The sequence below is a fragment of the Macrotis lagotis genome, chromosome 3, assembly GCF_037893015.1.
Source record: "Macrotis lagotis isolate mMagLag1 chromosome 3, bilby.v1.9.chrom.fasta, whole genome shotgun sequence".
In the NCBI taxonomy this organism is placed as follows: domain Eukaryota; kingdom Metazoa; phylum Chordata; class Mammalia; order Peramelemorphia; family Peramelidae; genus Macrotis; species Macrotis lagotis.
The window spans coordinates 301,441,543-301,461,199 of NC_133660.1; the positions used below are offsets into that span (position 1 = coordinate 301,441,543).

At 33.6% G+C, this 19,657-nt stretch overlaps 1 protein-coding gene across 1 annotated transcript; it reads left to right on the forward strand.

The window, feature by feature from the left end:
* The first annotated feature begins 12,243 nt into the window (after positions 1-12,243).
* Positions 12,244-16,712, forward strand: LOC141519645 (olfactory receptor 4P4-like). Its single transcript, XM_074231824.1, has 2 exons — positions 12,244-13,149; positions 16,617-16,712. Exons 1-2 carry the CDS (start codon positions 12,244-12,246, stop codon positions 16,710-16,712), a joined length of 1,002 nt encoding a protein of 333 aa, XP_074087925.1.
* Positions 16,713-19,657: the final 2,945 nt, after the last annotated feature.

Sequence of the window (19,657 nt, forward strand, 5' to 3'; positions counted from 1 at the left end):
ACTTACTATACTGATGAAAAAGGGGAAGTATTCAGAAAGACCAGAAAAAGATACACTTTTAGCACTTAAATAAATTAAAATAAAATGATACAATGAAAAGAATAAGAGTTAAAATGTATCTTATGGCCAGTCCTGAAACAGTTTTTGAAAAAAGACAAGTTAGAGTTTCAAATTATGATGGATAAATAGAGGGGATTTTATCACACATGGAGGACTGTCTTCCTGTGACTGAGCATAAACTTTTTACAGAAGAGAATTGACATTGTATCTGGAATACTAAGGAAGGGATAGAGTGAATTCTTAACAGGAAAAAAGAAGTATTTCCTGGGATAGCTCTTAGAATTCAATATGGAAATTGATTGAATGGGCAAAGTCTAGAGAATAGTAAATGATTGTGTTAGAGAGGTAATAGAATGATATAGAATTAGAAAGAAAAGACAAAAAAGGATAATCTCTTTCAATCTGTACCTGGAAACACCATGGTCTTCACAGTATTCATGAGAAATGGTCATTCAGCCTTTGTGTAAAGACCTCTTTGAATGTAAAAAGATGGCTAATATAATAAAAATGATAATTCTACTTATATTAAATTATTTCTCAGTTATCAAACAACCAAAAATATTTTATAGAGTTAGAAAAAATAGTGATAAAATTTATCTTGAGGAAAAAATTTGCAAAGGCAGATGGTCTAGGCATAACAGATCTAAAACCATATTATAAAGCAGCAGTCATCAAACTGATACTGGCTAAGAAATAGAATGTTGAATCAGTGGAATAGAAAAAAGTACAAAAGAAACAGTAGTAAATGATTATAATAAATCATTTTTGATTAAAAAATGCTACTTAAAACAACTCTGAGGTACCACCTCAGACCTATCAGATTGGCCAATAATATATATATATAAAATCCATGATGGAGGGGATGTGAGTAAAATGCATTTCTAAGGTTTTTTTTCAAGGAAATGGGATTAAGTGACTTGCCCAAGGCCACACAGCTGGGTACTTATTAGGTGTGTGAGGCTGGATTTGAACTTAGGTACTCCTGACTCCAGGGCTGGTGCTCTATCCACTGTGCCACCTAGCTGCCCCAGAAAATGCATTATTGATGGAGTTCTGAACTGATCCAACCATTCTAGATATCAATTTTGTATTACACTTAAAGAGAAGTAAAGATTCATGCCCTTTAATCCAGCAATAATACTACTACTAAGTCTATTTCTCAAAAAGATCATAAAAGTCAGGAAAAGACCCCACATTTACAAAATATATTGTATAAGAACTCTTTTTGTTGGGGTAAAGGATCAGAAATTGAAAGGATGCTATCGAATGGAAAATGACTGAACAAATTGAATTATGTGAATGTGATGGAGTCCTATTGTTCTGTAAGAAATCATGAAGGGGTAAACTTCCAAAAAGCCTGGAATGAGCTACATGAACTTATGTTGAGAGAAGTGAGCAGAACTCCAAGAATATCATACACATTAACAACACTGCGTGATGATAAACTATGATGGACATAGCTCTCCTCAGCAATATAATGATCAAAGATAATTCTAAAGGACTTGTGATGGAAAATGCCATCCACATACAGAGAAAGACCTATGGAGTCTGCACAACTTATTGCAAGATAAGGTCATAAAGTGTAGATGATCTAGACATACAAGGTAATATCATTTGGATCCCCAATTAGGAGAAGAAGGAATAGTTTATCTGTCTGATCTATGGAGAAAGAAGAAGTTACAGCTAAATAAGAGATAGAGAACTATATGAAATACAAAATAGATAATTTTGATTACATTAAACAGCTTTTCAGAAATAAAACCAATGCAACTAAGATTAGAATAAATGCAGAAAACTGGGAAACAATTTTTACAGTTAGCATTTCTGATCAACAGAGGACCATATCTACCAAATTAATGGTGTCATGACTTGCACAATTATGTTTATTTTACTAAAGGGTATATTGTGCAAAGATATCCTTCCCATTTGTCAATTTCAGGCCATCACTCTCCTGGCCTGATTTGATAGGAAATAAGATTATTGGTGACAGTCTGCATTCTGCCAGTCTCTTGAATTGAAAATGTCATCCACACCTAGAGGAAAAACTAAGGAGTCTGAATGAAGACCAAACTTGTAAAAATGTGTTCTTTATTTTTCTCATGGTTTTGTTTTCCTTTTGTTCTGATTCTTCTTTTACAATATGACAAATGTGGAAATCACTAACCTGATTGTGCTTGTATAACATTTATCAGATTATTTGCTGTCAAGGGGAGAGGAAGGCAAGGAAGGGAGGAAGAAAAATGTGGAACTCAAACTCTTATGAAAATGAATTTTGGAAGCTATTTTTACATGTAATTGGGGGGGAAGTATAAACAGAAAATAAAATTAAAATAAAGGCATAGCATACAGAAATAAGCCATTCAGACTCTGTTTAGCTCTATTTGAAAAGGATTTATTTTTTCTTGGAAAAATCTAAAATTTGTGTCTTTGAAACAACTACTCATTTTCCTATTTCTACCTGTCTTGACAAATGTCTAAATTCTTTTCTTTAAGCAAGACTTGGAAAGTCAGGTGGCACAGTGGATAGAACACTGGCCCTGAAGTCCCTGGTCTGAGTTCAAATCCTGTCTCAGACATTTGATACTTCCTAACTGTAATCTTGGGTAAATCACTTAATCCCATCAACTAATCAAAGGAAAAAAAGAAAGAAAGAAATGCTACATCAGATATAAATACTTAAAAAAATAACAGTTAGTCATGAGTTTGCCAAACCATTTGAATAAAATGACAGTTCTACCTAACTTTATTGATTTATTCAGTGCCAGAACAAACTACCAAAACTTTTATAGAGCTAGAAAAAAATTGACCAAATCCATTTTGAAGAATAAACAGTTTAGAATGTCAATGGAATTAATGAAAAAAAAAGACAAAAAAAGTTATTGTAATTATAGCATATCTTAAACTAGGTCTTTATTCCAAAGGGAGCCAACTGGTAAATAAAGTCAGACTCTCTCTGAAACTTCAGGGATGGGGAAGTTAGCCATCCACTCCCTGGGCCATTGGGAAAGGTGGGAACAGCTGGAGTTGTCTCTGGACTCTTTGCATAGGGGAACACCAGATCCTCCTGGCTGTGAATACTGTCTAGAACAGTCATGAGGCTAAATGAGGGTCCTAGGCACCTGCACTGCAGCTCTCCCAGGCTGTCTGCCGTCCAAATGGTGAAAGTCTCCGGTGGAGATCTCCAACACAGTATCTCAGAATCTAGCACTACTACCATTACTCCTGCCATCACTATTGCTGCTCCTTCTGTTGCTGCTGCTATTACCAACACCACTTTTGCTACTGAGTTAGCTAGTCTTTATATAAAATTTTAAGGTTTACAAAGTGTTTTATAAATGTTATCTCTTTTGATTGTAACATCCTTGTGATGTAAGGATGCTATTTTTATAGAAGTCATTTAATTTTATTTTGTTATTTATATTTATATTATGAATGAAACTGAAGATGAGAGAGGTTAAGTGATTTTCCTAGAGACAATTTAGACTCTGATTGTTAGAGTCAAAAAACATTAGTCATCATCTTGTTCATGTTCTTAATTTAAAAAGAGAAGCTGAAAAATGAAGTGACCCCCTCAAGGTCATATAGTTAACTAGAACTGAACCTAGACTCTGTTCTTATATCCTGAATCTCAGCTCAGTGCTAAGATACTGATGACAGGAATTGGCATTAAGTTTACATTACTAAGGGGGCAGCTAGGTGGCACAGTGAGCACTGGCCCTGGATTTAGGGGTACCTGAGTTCAAATTGGGCCTCAGACACTTAATAATTGCCTAGCTGTGTGACCCTGAGCAAGTCACTCAACCCCATTGCCTTAAAATAAAAAAAAACATACATTATTATATATGAGCAGTCTAACTGTAAAATGTCAGTCTTTCTTTGATCTGTGAAATTCCCCCAATTAGCAACTAGATATTTATTTTTGGATACCCCATTTGTGTGATAATCTCTCAACCAATATCAGAGAGAGAGAAAGAGCTACAGATAGTAAACTTCCTATAGGAAAAAAGGAAAAAAGACCCATAAGTGCAAAAATTATTTATAGAAGTTCATCTACTGTGTTGGCAAATCATTAGAAATTAAGGGAATGCTGATCATTTGAGGAATGGCTGAACAAACTGTGGTATATGAATGTAATGTATTGCTACTGTTCGATAAGAAATGATACACAAGTAGATTTCCGAAAAACCCAATAATACTCACATAAACTGAAGCTGAAGGAACTGAGCAGGATCAGTAGAACGCTGTAGAACAGTAGAACAGCAACATTGTGTGATAATAAACTATGATAGACTTAGTTCTTCGATGCAATACAGTGATGCAAGCAAATTCTAAAAGACTCATCAAGGAAAATGCTGTCCACAGCCAGAGAGAGAATTGTGATGTCTGATTGCAGATCAAAGTATAGTATTTTTCACTTTTAAAAATTTTCTATTTTAGGGGCGGCTAGGTGGCAGTGGATAGAGCACTGGCCCTGGAGTCAGGAGCACCTGAGTTCAAATCTGGACTTAAGACACTTAATAATTACCTAGCTATGTGGCCTTCGGCAAGCCACTTAACCCCATTGCCTAGCAAAAGCCTAAAAAAAAAAATTCTATTTTCTCAGTGTTTTTCTGTATTGTTTTGATTCTTTATTCAAAACAAATATGTATGTTTGGCATGATTGTACTTGTTTAACTTATCAGATCACTTGACAATTTGGAGAGGAGACAAGAGAAGGAGAGAGGAAGAAGTGCTTAGAAGTGAAATTGTTACAAAAATGAATGTTGATAATCATCTTTACATGTAATCAGAAAATATAAAATATTATTTCCAAAAAATGCTTACAAATTATTGAAGATAGTCACTATGCTCATCAATCAAGTTTCTTTTCTACAGGAAAAAAAAATATATCATTTCTTCAATCAGTCATCATATGCATGATATTATAGTTACTCACCTTTGTGACTACCTTCTGTAGTTTTCTGAAGACATTATATAGCTTCTCAAAGGGTATACATTTTGAAGGAAAAGTAAAAAGTGAAATTTGATGTGAGTAGACTAATTTAGGTGATCTGATCAGGGATCACTTCAGTTGAAGTATTACCTCATTCACTGTTGATACACCTCATATCAATTTATAATTATATTTAAAGTACTTCCAATTCCCTCTCATATTGCACTTATTTCTCATAATGTGTTTATAGGAAAAAATACTGAATCTTTTTCAGGTGAATTACTATATATTCACAAGTTCTCAGTTTTGAACTTTTGATTTTTGAAAATATAAGGTAATACATGTATTCCCATCAAATTTTTTATTAGATTGAATCCAACATTTTTCTTTGATCAATTTTTTAAATTAATTTTGAAATACACAACAGTTCTTTAGACACAGTAATTCAAACAATGCTGAAATTACTCCTAGGAAGATTTTCATCAACTCATCTCTTGATTTTGTTTTTTGGATTTTTTGCCTCAACAGATATATTCCCATATTATTTCATAAATGTTGTGTAGTGTTCAACTTAGATAGTTGGATTGAATTTAATAAAGACAAAAAAAGAACCTTTTCTATTGTGAAATTGTCTTCCAATTCATCATCTTGGGAAGGGGGTGCTCTGTGCTAAGTTACTAGTCTCACTTTTTTTCCCTCCAGAGTCATCTGAATCTCATGTTTAGATATGATCCACCTTGACTGGAGATAGCCCTGGATGCAAGGCAAACAGGATTAAGTGACTTGCTAAAGGACACAGAGATATTCAAGTGTCCCCAATTGGATTTGAACTCCCATCCTCCTGACTCCTTAGACTACTGTGTCCCAAAGTCTTCTATACTGTCCTTAAAATTGTTCAAGAGATTGAAGGGCTCTTCTCTCTTCTCTCTCTCTCTCTCTCTCTCTCTCTCACACACACACACACACACACACTCACACACACAAACAAACACACACACACACACACACACACACACACACACACGATTGCTCACATTTTTAGTGTTTTTAAACCTCTGACTACTATTTGCTTCCTTAGATCTTTTACCTAATGTTCTTGGTTCTATACTCCTGTGCCCAACAGAAAAATTCAATTTTTTTCCATATCACATTACATCATATATTTGAAATTATCATGTCTATCTGGATTCTTTCTTTTCCCAGGTTTTTGAGATCCTGTTGCATTATGTGATTCTCATGTAACTTAGAGTAAAAGCTTTTGACCCTATTGTTGATGCTGCTCTCATCATTCTACAACTTACCAATATCCTTTTTAAACTGTGGAACTAAGACTTGAACACTGAGATGACATTAAATTTAATATCAACTTGTTCCTAGCACCCCTACCTCTATTTATGCAGCCTATAATTATAATAGTTTTATGAATGGCACATCAAAAAGACCCATATTGAGCTCATGGATCTATAAAATCTCCAAACTACTTTATTAAAACAACTCTTGTTTAATCATACATCTTTTCTTTTGCATTTATTAAACTGCCTTTTCCCTCTAAGTGCTAGAATTTGCTTTTCTCCTCATTGAATTTCTTTTTTTTTAGTACTTTTTTTGCAAGGCAAATGGGGTTAAGTGGCTTGCCCAAGACCACACAGCTAGGTAATTATTAAGTAGCTGAGGTCAAATTTGAACTCAGGTACTCCTGACTTCAGGGCAGGTGCTCTATCCACTGAACCACCTAGCCCCACCCCATCTCTTCATTGAATTTCAATTCAGTGTACCCAGTTGAGTCACATTGAAATGTAATTGGGAAATGTTTAAAAAAACAAATAAAAATGCAATATACAGAGAGATTCTATGTAATGTAAGGGCTATTCCCTATTCTAACCCCACATATAGCATGAGAAGGTCAATGTGTGGTAGTTCAAAGAGAAATAGAATAAACATTTCTAGCCTCTTTTTTATACTATCCTTCTTCAAGAGGACCTTGATTCCTTCCAGGACAGGAAACACCTATCAAATACAACAGAGCTGCAGGAATAAGGGAAACCATTTGGTGACACATACAACTTAGACAACATTCAAAAGAGCTGCATGAAATTTTCTGAGAATTTAAATAAAGAAGAACAAAATATGTTGGTGGATTTTTTAAAGAAGAGTGAGCAATATCCACTGATATTGGTTTTATTGACTCATAAAAGAGGAATAGAATAAATAAAGTTCTGTATCATTTGTCTCCATCAGCACTGTCTAATGAATAGAGGCCTATGGTGGTAGCAAACTTCTAGATATTGTTCTAAAATTCTAAGTAGGAGTGTGAATTGGGTTCCTAGATATATATACCCATGAGAATGAAAGGGTTGGGACAGTATAGCATAATTATCTGATACCTGGTGAACATATCTCAGAGAAACCAAAAGAGAAAAGAAAAAAAATGACTTCCCTTTCTCTCACTTAAGTTTTCACTTGAACTATATGTCTACAGTTTGGCAGATTGCTTTGAAATGCCTCTGGGAGTCTATCCCCTGATTCTGCACATACCTTTAAAATCAGAGCATGCTAGACAAAAGGTTCCCCAGAAGTTTCTTTTGCTGAAAGTTTTTTTTTATATGTTGTTCAAAGTTTGGGGCAGCTATTTGTGGTTTTCTGAATCCCTATCTGGGAGAAAAAGAAATATTTCTTGACCATGAGACCCCCTTGACAAATTTCAATAACTGATCACTTCCCTGAAAAAGTCCTTTTCCTCTTCTAAGTGTTGAAAGAAACTTTGGATAAAGTGCATACCATCATAGAGCTCCTTCTTTGAGACACCATCTAGTTAGATTTCTGTTAGGCAGGACTTGTGAAGTACAAGTGTAGGCATCATGACGGAATTTGTGCTTGTTTTTGTTTTTCCTTTGTTTTGTTTGTTTTGTTTCAAGAAGACACCCTGAAGCAATCAGCCTTATCATCTGGAGTAACGTAAGTTCCTACCTATATACATTTACTTTCTGAACTATATGCATATACTATGCTGAAGTGCCTTCAGTGTTAGTGTGGTTTGTTCCACTTAATATGAAAAGCTTATCTCATAATATATTTACCATAGATTTATTGAAACTTCCTTTAATATGGACATAGACTGGGTGCTCTATTTAGTGTGGTATAATTATTTCAAACAAAGGATTAAATTTTTCTGGAGAAATGTCCATATAGCTTCCATATTTGAGAAGGCTTAAATGTATCAGGGATTTGGGAAGACTTCCTAATGAATGATGGGATTTTAGCTGGAATGTTAACAAAGATCATTTAGTACATTCAGCTCAGTAAAATTTGGGGCTTTGTAACCAAGTCTATTTGAAAGAATAAAAAGTCAGAAACTTTAAAGGAACCAAGGTAAAAATGATCTAATGAAAATAGATCCAACAGTAACAGACCTTAAAGAATATTGGGAGGTGAGAATATTCTTGAAGTAAAAAAAAAGAAAGGATAATGATAATTACCAAATTAAACTTTTCCCCTTTAAATAAAAAGAGTAGCCAAGACTAAAAAGAATGCAGAAAGCTGGGAGGAAAACTTTCATAGAAAATCTCTCAGGATTCTATGTGTTCGGAATATTGTTGAAGTGGAATAATTGATGAACTGGCTGTTTTTTTTGGGGGGGGAATGGGAAGATTTGAACATAATAAGGAAGATACTATCCACCTATGGAGATGTAGATGATAGAAGAAAATAAGCATATTATGCTATTTCATATATATATATGTATATACCATTATATGCTTATATGAGTGTAATATGTATGGATGGATGTGTTTATAGACATCCACATGTTATTGTTTATATAGATAGATGTTTTTTCACAATGTTATGTGCATGTGTATATATGCATGTTTGTATCTGTATGAACACATGTATGCATCATACACATATAAAATATGGCCATACTTAATTGTAGTATGTTTTAAGGTAAAGGGAGGGGGAAGAGAAAAAAATGAAGTAAAAAGCGCATTGTAAAGACCAGAAGAAAACCAACAAGAAAGTAATGATGAACTTGACAGTTTTGAAAATAAAGTGTACAATCTATTATATATGTGTTCTTGAAATGAAAATTTGCATTTCATAATGAATCCTCTTTTATAGTCTGCTGGGTATGTGACAATGTTGTGATTTTTAAATTCTTTTCATTTGTTTATAATTAAATATAAATTTAAAAATTTGAGGCATTGAAGTCATTTAAGATGCCAAAGTGGAAGGAGGAAATTTTAGTTAAAATTTGTAATTGCTTTATCACTTCAGCACTACCACAATGCTCTTCCAAAATAATCATTTTATGACAAATAATGTGATGTACAATCATTAAGACACTGAAATACACAAGATATCAAGCAGTGTACATTAACCAATCTAGAGTCAGGAAAAAAATAAATTTTCATGTGATCACTGACAGATATTATCTGGATAATCCTAGGTTAATAACAATTTATCATTGCCTTAGGCAACTTTAAGATGATGAATTGTAGAACAATTGTCCATCTGCCTTAGAAAAAAAACTTTTCTCTATAAAAGTTTTCTATGCAAAATCACAAAGACAAAACACAGAGCATCAACATTAAACAGAAAAATAAGCTTATCACATAGTATGGAGAAATTGCTTTTATAATATATTAATAATGAATTATTAGTGTATGACCTATTATATTCTTCTAATTTCTGTTAAAATCTTATTCCAGAAAAACTCAGTTTCTGAAGGGAATGACTGAGTGATAAAGTCACTAGTAGCCCCCAAAGCACATGATCATTATCTAGATTAGGGAATGCAAATAGATATAAATTATGTCAGGAAGTATCAATGTATCACAAAACACAGAAGAATTGATTTCAATCAATTTTAATTTAATTATCTTTATCAAGAGGCATTTTTCCTGTAGCTCATCTTCTTTATTGCCTTTCCAAGAAGTTATTGGATATCAACCATTTTTTTATCTGTGAAAAAATACATTCTCTATCCCTCAACTACTTTTCTCTACCCAGAAAGGAAAAAAATACTCATTCAAAGAGTTGGAAATTCCTTTGAGAATGTAAAACAAACATCGATATATATCTGATTGATGTTTGCTTTATTTTTGGTTTCTCTTTTTTTTGGTTTCTCTTTTTTTGACATTTTTCTCCTGTCTCTCTCACTGTTTCCCTTATTCTGTTTCTCTCTCTCTCTCTCTCTCTCTCTCTCTCTCTCTCTCTCTCTCTCTCTCTCTCTCTTTCTGTCTTAAGTTCAGTCTTTCTTTCCTTTTCTCTCTGCATCTTCCCCCTTTCTCTATTATTCTCTGCTCTCTATCTCTGTCTTTAACTCTCTTTTTGTCTCTATTTTTTCCCTTCCCTGTCTTTCTCTTTGCTTCTTTTCCCTTTATTTGGTTCTTTTTCTCTTTCTTTGCCTCTGTCTCTAATGAAAAACTGGTAAGCATAGCAGACTAGTCTCAAAGGAAATAGATTAAATCTCTGTTTTTCTACTTCATAGTTGTGAGTACTAAAACAATATTTCACTATTTAGATCTTCAACTTTCTCATCTTTAAATGTTGTACAAAACTTCCTTTGAGTCTTTCAGTCCTAGAATTCTCCACCTTTTCCCATTAATTATTTATAAATCTTTATTTACTGCCCACTTAGTTCATGAGTGCTTTTGCTGTACCAATAGAGAGGTAAGTTTATGGACATAAACTGAAAAAAGGCACAACAGTGTCCTAGACTCAGGGCCTCAAGTTTTCGGGATTAAAAAAAAAAAAACTACAGTCAGAGTAAATTTACCCATCAGAATCTGTCCAAGGTTTCTGTAGTCGTTTTCAGTCTATGGTACCAAGAAATAGAAACAAGGTTCTCTTAGACCACCAAGAATGAAGTGTCAGTCTCTGTATATTGACTCCATTTTTTGGTTTGTGAAATTATTTCTTAGACAGCCCTTTTCAGATATTTTTCCCTGAAATTTTAGGATATGGAATTAAAAAATTTTTCAATGAAAATTTTCTTAATGCAAATGGAAGTCAAATTCTTGAAGGTCCTAACAAGCTTGAAGTAACAAAATATTCAGTCAATGAATCAATATGTCAGTTACCTAAGGACCAATCAAAGTAAGACTAGAAAGGAGAGAGAAAAAAGAAAATAAAAAGGAAGAAGAGAAAACTTTACCTTTAGTAGATTCAGAGTAGCTAGGAGTTTGGTAAAAGGAGTTTGATAGAGAGAAAGAGAGCATGTATTGTTGGAGAGCATATCATTTCATTCCATTCCACAAATTCAGGTTTACCAGATTTCTTTACCAATGATACAGCTTCAATTGGCTCAAAGCTTAAACATGTAAATACCCTATTGCAAACCCATGCTCTTTAGGAAAAAAATGCAGTTTTCTCATACTCCTAAAATTCTCTTCAATATATTATTGAGTCATTAGATTTCTGAGCTCAATTAGGAAATGCTAGTTATTTAGGTTTTTTGTTTGCTTCTCTTCATTGTTTCTCCTGTTAATACATTAATACTTTAGATAATTATAATGAATCATGGACTGATAAGCTGAACATGGTTTCTTTAAAAATATTTGCTCATCCATTTATATTTGATTTCAAAAGAACATTTTGGGATTTCTTTCATCAAACTGATATTTAATAGTTTAATATTCCTTTCCCCTCCTAAATAATTCTCATTATTTTTTCTAAAACAAAATCATTCTATTCATTTTAACTTTGTCATTATTTGGTCTATGTAGTTAATCCATTTTACTATTATATTGCCATCCTAATGGTATGAAGCAAATTTGGGGATTTTTTAAATTGTTGAAACTTGTATAGGTACATGCTTTTTAAAGTCTTAGACATATGGTAGAAAAATGTGGAATTCTAAAAGCTTGCAAAGAGTCAATATTGAAAGCTATATTTTCATTTAATTTGAAAAAAATTTAAAAAACAAAAGAATGTTAAAAAAAGTTAAAATGTAACAAGATAAATAAATAAATAGAGAACCTAATGGATAAAGGAATTTTGGTAAGATGGGCAAGAGTGATTTTGAGCTAGGTAATTTACAAAGAATTTCTAAGACCTAACTAACTGAAAAAAAATATTTACTCTTCCCAAGATTAAAGGTATTGAATGATAATTCTAATCATGAATTATGTAATTCAATTTTCTGGAAATAAACTTTGCATCTGTCATGTTGCTTATAAAAAATTATCATATTTTATGTGATTTCAGATGAATTAGAATTCTCCTGGATATTTATAAACTATTTGAAGTACATGGAAAATAAGAACAATGTTACAGAATTTGTTCTCTTGGGACTTCTCATGAACCAGGACCTCAAAAGAATGTGTTTTGTAGTGTTCTTGTTCTGTTATTTTGCAATTTTCCTGGGGAACTTCATCATCTTTATCACCATCACATTCAGTCATCTTATCCAGCAGCCGATGTACTATTTTCTTTGTCACTTGTCCTTAATGGATCTGGCATATACATCCACCATAGTCCCTCGACTCATCAGGGACTTAATTGCTAAGAAAAAAACCATATCTTTTATTAGTTGTATGACTCAGCTATTTACTGCTCACTTCCTGGCTACTGTTGAGATGTTCATCTTGGTATCCATGGCCTTTGATCGCTATGTTGCCATTTGTAAGCCCTTACACTACATGATCATTGTGAATCGACAGAGATGTAACACAATGATCCTTATGGCCTGGGTGGTGGCTTTTTGGCATGCTATTGCCCAGATGCTCATGGTTGCTCGGTTGCCATTCTGTGGCCCTAATCTAATAGATCACTATATATGTGATGTCAAACCACTCTTAAAACTTGTCTGTGCAGACACACATATTGCTAATATCCTAGTCATAGCTAATTCTGGGATGGTTGTGCTAACTACATTTCTTGTTTTGGTTGCATCTTACATAGTTATACTATATAATCTTAGAAAACACTCATCAGAAGGTCGGCGCAAAGCCCTTTCCACTTGTGGTTCCCATGTCATGGTGGTTGTTCTATTCTTTGTGCCCTGTATTTCTACCTATATTCGACCTCCTAGTGCCAGCCAAAATGATAAGGAGTTTTCCATGTTTTACACTGTCATTGGACCCATGCTGAACCCTCTTATCTACACACTGAGAAATACAGAGATGAAGAATGCCATGAAGAAGGTGTGGTCCAAAAGATATAATTAATATTTAATTTGAAAGATTGGTTTTAATTTCATTCATTTCCCATTTTATGCTTTTGCTGAAGAAATAGTTATGGTGTTATCAAATGTATTTCAAAGAGTATTTATTAAAAAAGCTGAAAACCAGAGATATAACTTTATCAAAATTTTGTATTGGAGGGCTAGGTAGCACTGTAGGGGTGGCTAGGTGGTGCAGTGCATAGAGCACCGGCCCTGGAATCAGGAGTACCTGAGTTCAAATCCAGCCTCAGACACTTAATAATTACTTAGCTTTATGGCCTTGGGCAAGTCATGTAACCCCATTGCCTTGCAAAAACAAAAGTATAACTGTTGGTGTTTGGCACCAGGCTTGTACAATTTAGTCATTTGATGAATAGTATGTTGCAGAAAAGGTGAACAGAAAAAAAATAATTTATCATTTTTTTTACTTCTCTTACATGACTTATTTTAAATCCAGAATGTTTTTCTCTTCTATGAATGACAAAGAAATGACATTCTGTGAAATGAACTGTTGAAACAGGAACTGACTGAGGGACAGATTGTATAAGGTTGTCGGTATCTTCCAGGATAAGAAGTCAAGTTATTATAGATAAATTAAAAAAATAGACAAGAATACACTTAAGAGAGAAAAGGCAGTTTCCAGTCTGCCATTCCTTGCTTTCTGTGGATACCTTTAGACAAAAAAATTCAAGAGATACATTATTGAATCCCCCCCTTTTTTGTTGTTCTCAGTTTTATTTAAAAATATCCTTTCAGGGGCACAGTGGATAGAGCACCGTCCCTGGAGTCAGGAGTACCTGAGTTCAAATCCAGTCTCAGACACTTAGTAATTACCTAGCTGTGTGGCCTTGGGCAAGCCACTTAACCCCATTTGTCTTGAAAAAAAACCTAAAAAATTATCCTTTCACAAGAAATTATCTACATTATAAAAATGTCAATAGAACTTAGGGAGATCAAATATTCACCTTAAAATGAATGATACAAATCAACGAGATATTGTAATGGATGGTAGATTTGAAATATTGGATTTGGAATCAGAAACAACTGAATTCAAAGCTGCCCATATATACCTAAGTATTTGACACTTTGTAAGTATCTTAATTTCATCATCATCACTACCAAGACCATCACCATAACCATCATCATCATCATCATCACTTTTTAAGAAATGATTAATTCAGATAGTCACAATGTGAGTCTACAGAAATTAACTCATCTGATGTGATACAAGTTGACATTACAAGTTCTTGAACTGTGAACAATATTCAACACACATACCCACACACTGACTCAAATACACACATCTGGGTAAAAACCATAGATGGAATAAGAGATAATTCATGGTCCTTTTCCCATGTATTTTTTTCTTTCATAGCAGAAATTAGTCCTTGAAAATACTAAGAGAAGTCCCTCAGTTTTTGTCCTCGAATTATTCTTTATAGAAATATAAAAATATGGTATGAAAAGAAAGAGCAAAAATCTCTTCATTGTTTCTCCTACTTTGAATACTGTGATCATATCTTTACTAGCATTTAGTAATATCAGCCAATGTTCCTCTCATAATAAGGCATACCTGCTCTTTTCCCTCTTCTATGATTCTACTGTAAGGTTCACTGCTGCATGTAGTAAAGTGTAAGCTATTTGAGGTCAGAGAATTCATAAGAAAAGCATAAAGGAAATGAGACCTCTACATTATCCAAATAGCTATTAAATTCTTATAAAAGTAGTTTGGTTCACACATTTACCTCAAATACATCTGCATCTTGCTCAAAAAGGTGTTCTCCATCTCTATATGGGTGAACACATTTTAGAATTTTCTAGACAATCCTTTAGTCCTTCTACCTAAGATGAGTAATATTATGTGCATAAAAGAAATAAAGTGATGGTCCTTTCTTGTTTGGACAAAATCCTATTTTCTTCTCTCTACCATTTCCCCATAACCATAGAAAATGGAAGAAAGGATTCTGAAGTGAACTAATATGTAATGTACATTATTCTTTACTGGTAATCACATCAGTCTGTAGTAGGGAGAACTGTAAAATAAGTCTGGATGGAGCCACTGAAGCACTTTAAGGAAAAAGTGATTGGTTACAGAACATTAGATGGATGAGACAAGGGAACATTCTAAAGAGAAGAGATTTCTAAGATTGTTATCATAAGAGTACAAATTTTGTTAATTAGTCTACCTTCTGATGATGTCAGCCTAAATAAAATATAATGACTTCACAGATATTTCAAGAATAGCATATATGTTACTTAAGTCTTTATTGAATGGGGGAGGTATGAGACAAAGATCAATAAACAACAGGGAATTTTAGTGACCAAAACAAAGTAATAAGAATACAGGTCTTTGGGATGGAATGATATTCATTGTTTTGGACATGCTAACTATGAATACCAAAACAATATCAAAAGAAAAATTCAAAATTTGCCATTAGAAGGCTACATCTGACATACAGGAGAATTGGAAAGAGTTTATGGGACTTATCAAAAAAAAGAATATTTGTTATCAAAATGACAGATGGTATTGCCAAAGAAGAGAAAAAATGAAATGATTATCATTCCCTCTGGAAAGTCTAACATTAGGGGAAACAGAAAGGAGAGGAGATCCAAAATAAAGAACAAAATTGAGAGCGAGTAGTTCAACACTGCTGAGTACTTGGTGCAGGATGCATGGACTCTATTAAGTGCTTATGGTCTGCCAGGTATTTTTTAAGCATTGGGGATTCAAGTTAAGGAAAAAATTTTACCTCATCTCAAAAAGCTCATAGTCTAATCAGGGAAGTAACTTGAGAGTAATATATAAATGAATAAGCTTTATAGAGAATAAATCAGGGCTACTGCCAAATAAAAGGCACTGATATCATGAGGTCTTAGGAAAGTTTTCTTGCAGAATGTGAAAATTTAGTTGAGGGGTAAGGAATCCAGGAAATCTAGATTGCTAAAATAAGGAAATTCTCCATGTTGATAGAGTGTGAACAGAATAAAAGACAGTTTCACTGGATCCAAAAAGTATTTTGAAGGGAGGACAATGTAAGATGACTGACAAGGTAGAAAGGGTACAGGTCATAAAGGTTTTTAAAAACAGTCATAGAAGACTTTATATTTTTTTTCCAAAGTAAAATCTAGGACTGATTAAAATTTATTTAAGAGAGTGGTGATATTCTCAAACATGTAATTTTGAGGGAATCAATTTAAAAAAAAAGGAATGAGGAATTGGGGTAGATTAAGATTGGCACCCTGGGAGATCAACAATAATGCTTCTTCAGTCATCCAGGCATGAGTTCATTAAGGCTCCACTATCAGGATGATTGCAATGTCTGTGAGTTTTTCTGAAGGTTAAAAAATGACAGGAATTAAGAACTGATTAGATATTTGTGAGGGATAAGATGGACAAATAGAATGAGAGAGCAATCCAGGATAATACCTAGACTGGAATTTGGTATTTGAGAGAATGCTAATATATGGCATGGTAAAAAGCAGAGTTTAGAAGAAGGTAATGGATTTAGTAATGGATATGTTCAGCTTAAGAGATCTACAGAGCAATCATTTTGAGATGTCTCATAAATACTTGTGGATGTAATGTCAGATTCAAAGAGAAATTAATTGAAGAAAACATAAATGTCATCTTAATAGAGACTGCTGTAGATGATGACAACCACCAAGTGAAATAGTAGAGGGAGAAGATGAGGATTAATATGTCTTCAGACTAGAAGACCAGTCAGAGATAAGCTGGAAAGTCTTTGGATTTCAAACAGATAATTATGTATCCTAATTTTGGAAAAAACAATAGAAACAATAGAAAATCTTTGACTTTTTTGGTCAGAGGAATGGTAAATTCAGAATTATCTTTGGAATAGAACCTTGACACCTGGTTGAGAGATGGATTAAAGAGGGAAGAGTATTGTCAAATAAATCTATCTGGAAACTATTGATACAGCACATATCATAAAAATCTGTTCAGTGTGGCTGTGGTATGAGTGAAGAAAAATGAAGTGATGAAAGGAAAATATATATATATATATATATACTAGATATATATATATATAGATATATATATATATATAAATATGCATATATATATATGAGATATAAATGACCAGCTTTGTTAATTGATCAGATAGGGAAGATTGGAAAGAGTGCAGAATCAAGAGTCAGTGCCAAAAAAGGGAGCTAGGAAAATAATTTGGGGAATAGGAAAATTTACAAAGAAGAAAATTTAAGGGGACTATTAGCAAGTTTGCAGGGCATTTTGAGTTTGAGATGCCTTGGGGATATCCAAGTAGAATTCTCCAACACAGCTGAAATGCCAGGCTAGGAATGAGGTAAATGGCAATGTAAATTTGTATACTTTGAAGGAATTACATCAAGGTAATAATTCTATCTTTGGCAATAGAAGAGATTACCAAGTGATTAAATTTAGATAAATTAAATAAAATTGCTCAAAATAGGAATCATGATAGTACCCACTTGAAGACATCAGGCCATTGATGATAAATTTGAACACAAACATAGGTAGATCTGGGCAATTTACAGGAAGACAAGCACAACAGCATCGTGTGGGGAGGAGAGAGGCAGAGAGAGAGAGAGAGAGAGAGAGAAAGAGAGAGAGAGAGAGAGAGAGAGAGAGAGAGAGAGAGAGAGAGAGAGGAGAGACAGAGAGACAGAGAGACAGAGAAGAGACTATATAGAAGAAAAAGATGATGATTACAGTAGATTCCTTACTAATTTTCAAAGTCTCACAGGAAGGAAATAGAAGGCAACCTATTAGCAAAGTATGATTTCTTCTTTCTGTTATGTATATTAATGAAACAGCCTAATCATCACTGAAAAATCAAAGACTGATGTGATTTCCCCAAGCAGCAAATTTTGCCTCTGGTTGGTAATAGTCTAAATTGTTGGACTGCTCTGAAAAGTTTCTGAGATCTTAATTCAGTATACTTTGAAAATCAGGTTATGCTTCGTAAAGTCTTTCCTGAAAGGGTCTATTCTTGAAAAGTTTAATGTGGAAGTAGAGACTTTAAATGACAAACTGATATTTTTTCTGGACTTTAGCCCACATGGAGAGGATCTGTTTACAGAACATGAGTTTACTTGTCATCCTTTCAGTTATAAAATCATACCTTTCATCCAGTTGAAAATAAGCCTTTTGGCTACCCTTTCAGCTATTGTCTAGCACACTGATCATTATTTGTTAACAATTTCTCTTCAGGTATCTGTCCAGGTTTTCAATTGTTGCATTTGGGGTTCTTAAAATATGACATAATTTGATTAATTGTCCAATTGTTTTGTTTTCTAAGTTGTATTTTATGTTCATTACCATATGTCAAGGATTTTCTGTAGATGAAGGATTACTGTTAACCTGTTTTGTTTTTTTTGTCTTAGATAGACTTTGGCTGTCTGGAAAAGTTTGCGAATGTCTAAGAATCATTTTATTTAAATGCATAAAATGAAATTCATAGAATCCCAGAGGGAATAAATTCTATTTTAAAAAGTGCATTTTTTCCATCCAATATTGTAAAGACCCTAAAATATATTCATGATCCCTGGTTTAATTTCCACTTCCTACATAAAGCACCATTCTGCTAACATCAGAAAACTTACTTTTTTTTAAAAGTTTGTGAATATTTAGATACATTTCCCCTAAAATAAATATCTTCATAAAATCATCATCAATCAAAACTGTTTACTGGTTTGGGAAAGGTCAGCACCAATTTAAAAAAATGAATTATCTATCAACTGGTCCTACTCAATAAAAACCACAGGTCCCATTGCCTGTAATATTGTTATCCTCCCCAGAATTAATTTTCTCTGTTTTCCATATATATTGCATGTCATAGAGCCCTTCTTCACTTTCCTATCCACACTCTTAGTGACAAAGAGAGTGGAAAAGAATAGTTGGTCAAAAGGGTTTTCATTTTTATTTTTATTTTTTTAGGCTTTTGCAAAGCAAATGGGGTTAAGTGGCTTGCCCAAGGCCACACAGCTAGGTAATTATTAAGTGTCTGAGACCGGATTTGAACCCAGGTACTCCTGACTCCAAGGCTAGTGCTTTATCCCCTATGCCACCTAGCCACCCCTCAAAAGGATTTTTATAAGGAAAGTGCTTACTTAAAATTTTAATATTTTGTGGAAATGTGATAATCTTGGTAATCACTTGGTAATCTCTTCTATTACCAGAGATGGAATTATTACCTTGATGCAATTCCTTCAAAGTATTCAAATTTACATTGCAACTTACCTCATTCCAAGCCTGGCATTTCAACTGTGTTGAAGAATTTTACTTAGATATCCCCAGAGCATCTCAAACTCAAAATGCCCTGCAAACCTGCTAATATTCCCCTTAAATTTTTCTTCTTTGTAAGTTTTCCTATTCCCCAAATTATTTTCCTAGTTCCTTCCTTAAAATATTTTGGGAGTTTGTTCCTCTCCAATATATTTTTGAAGCAGACAAGGAAGCAGTTAGGCAGATGCAGTTTCAGTGGATCCTTACCTTGGCA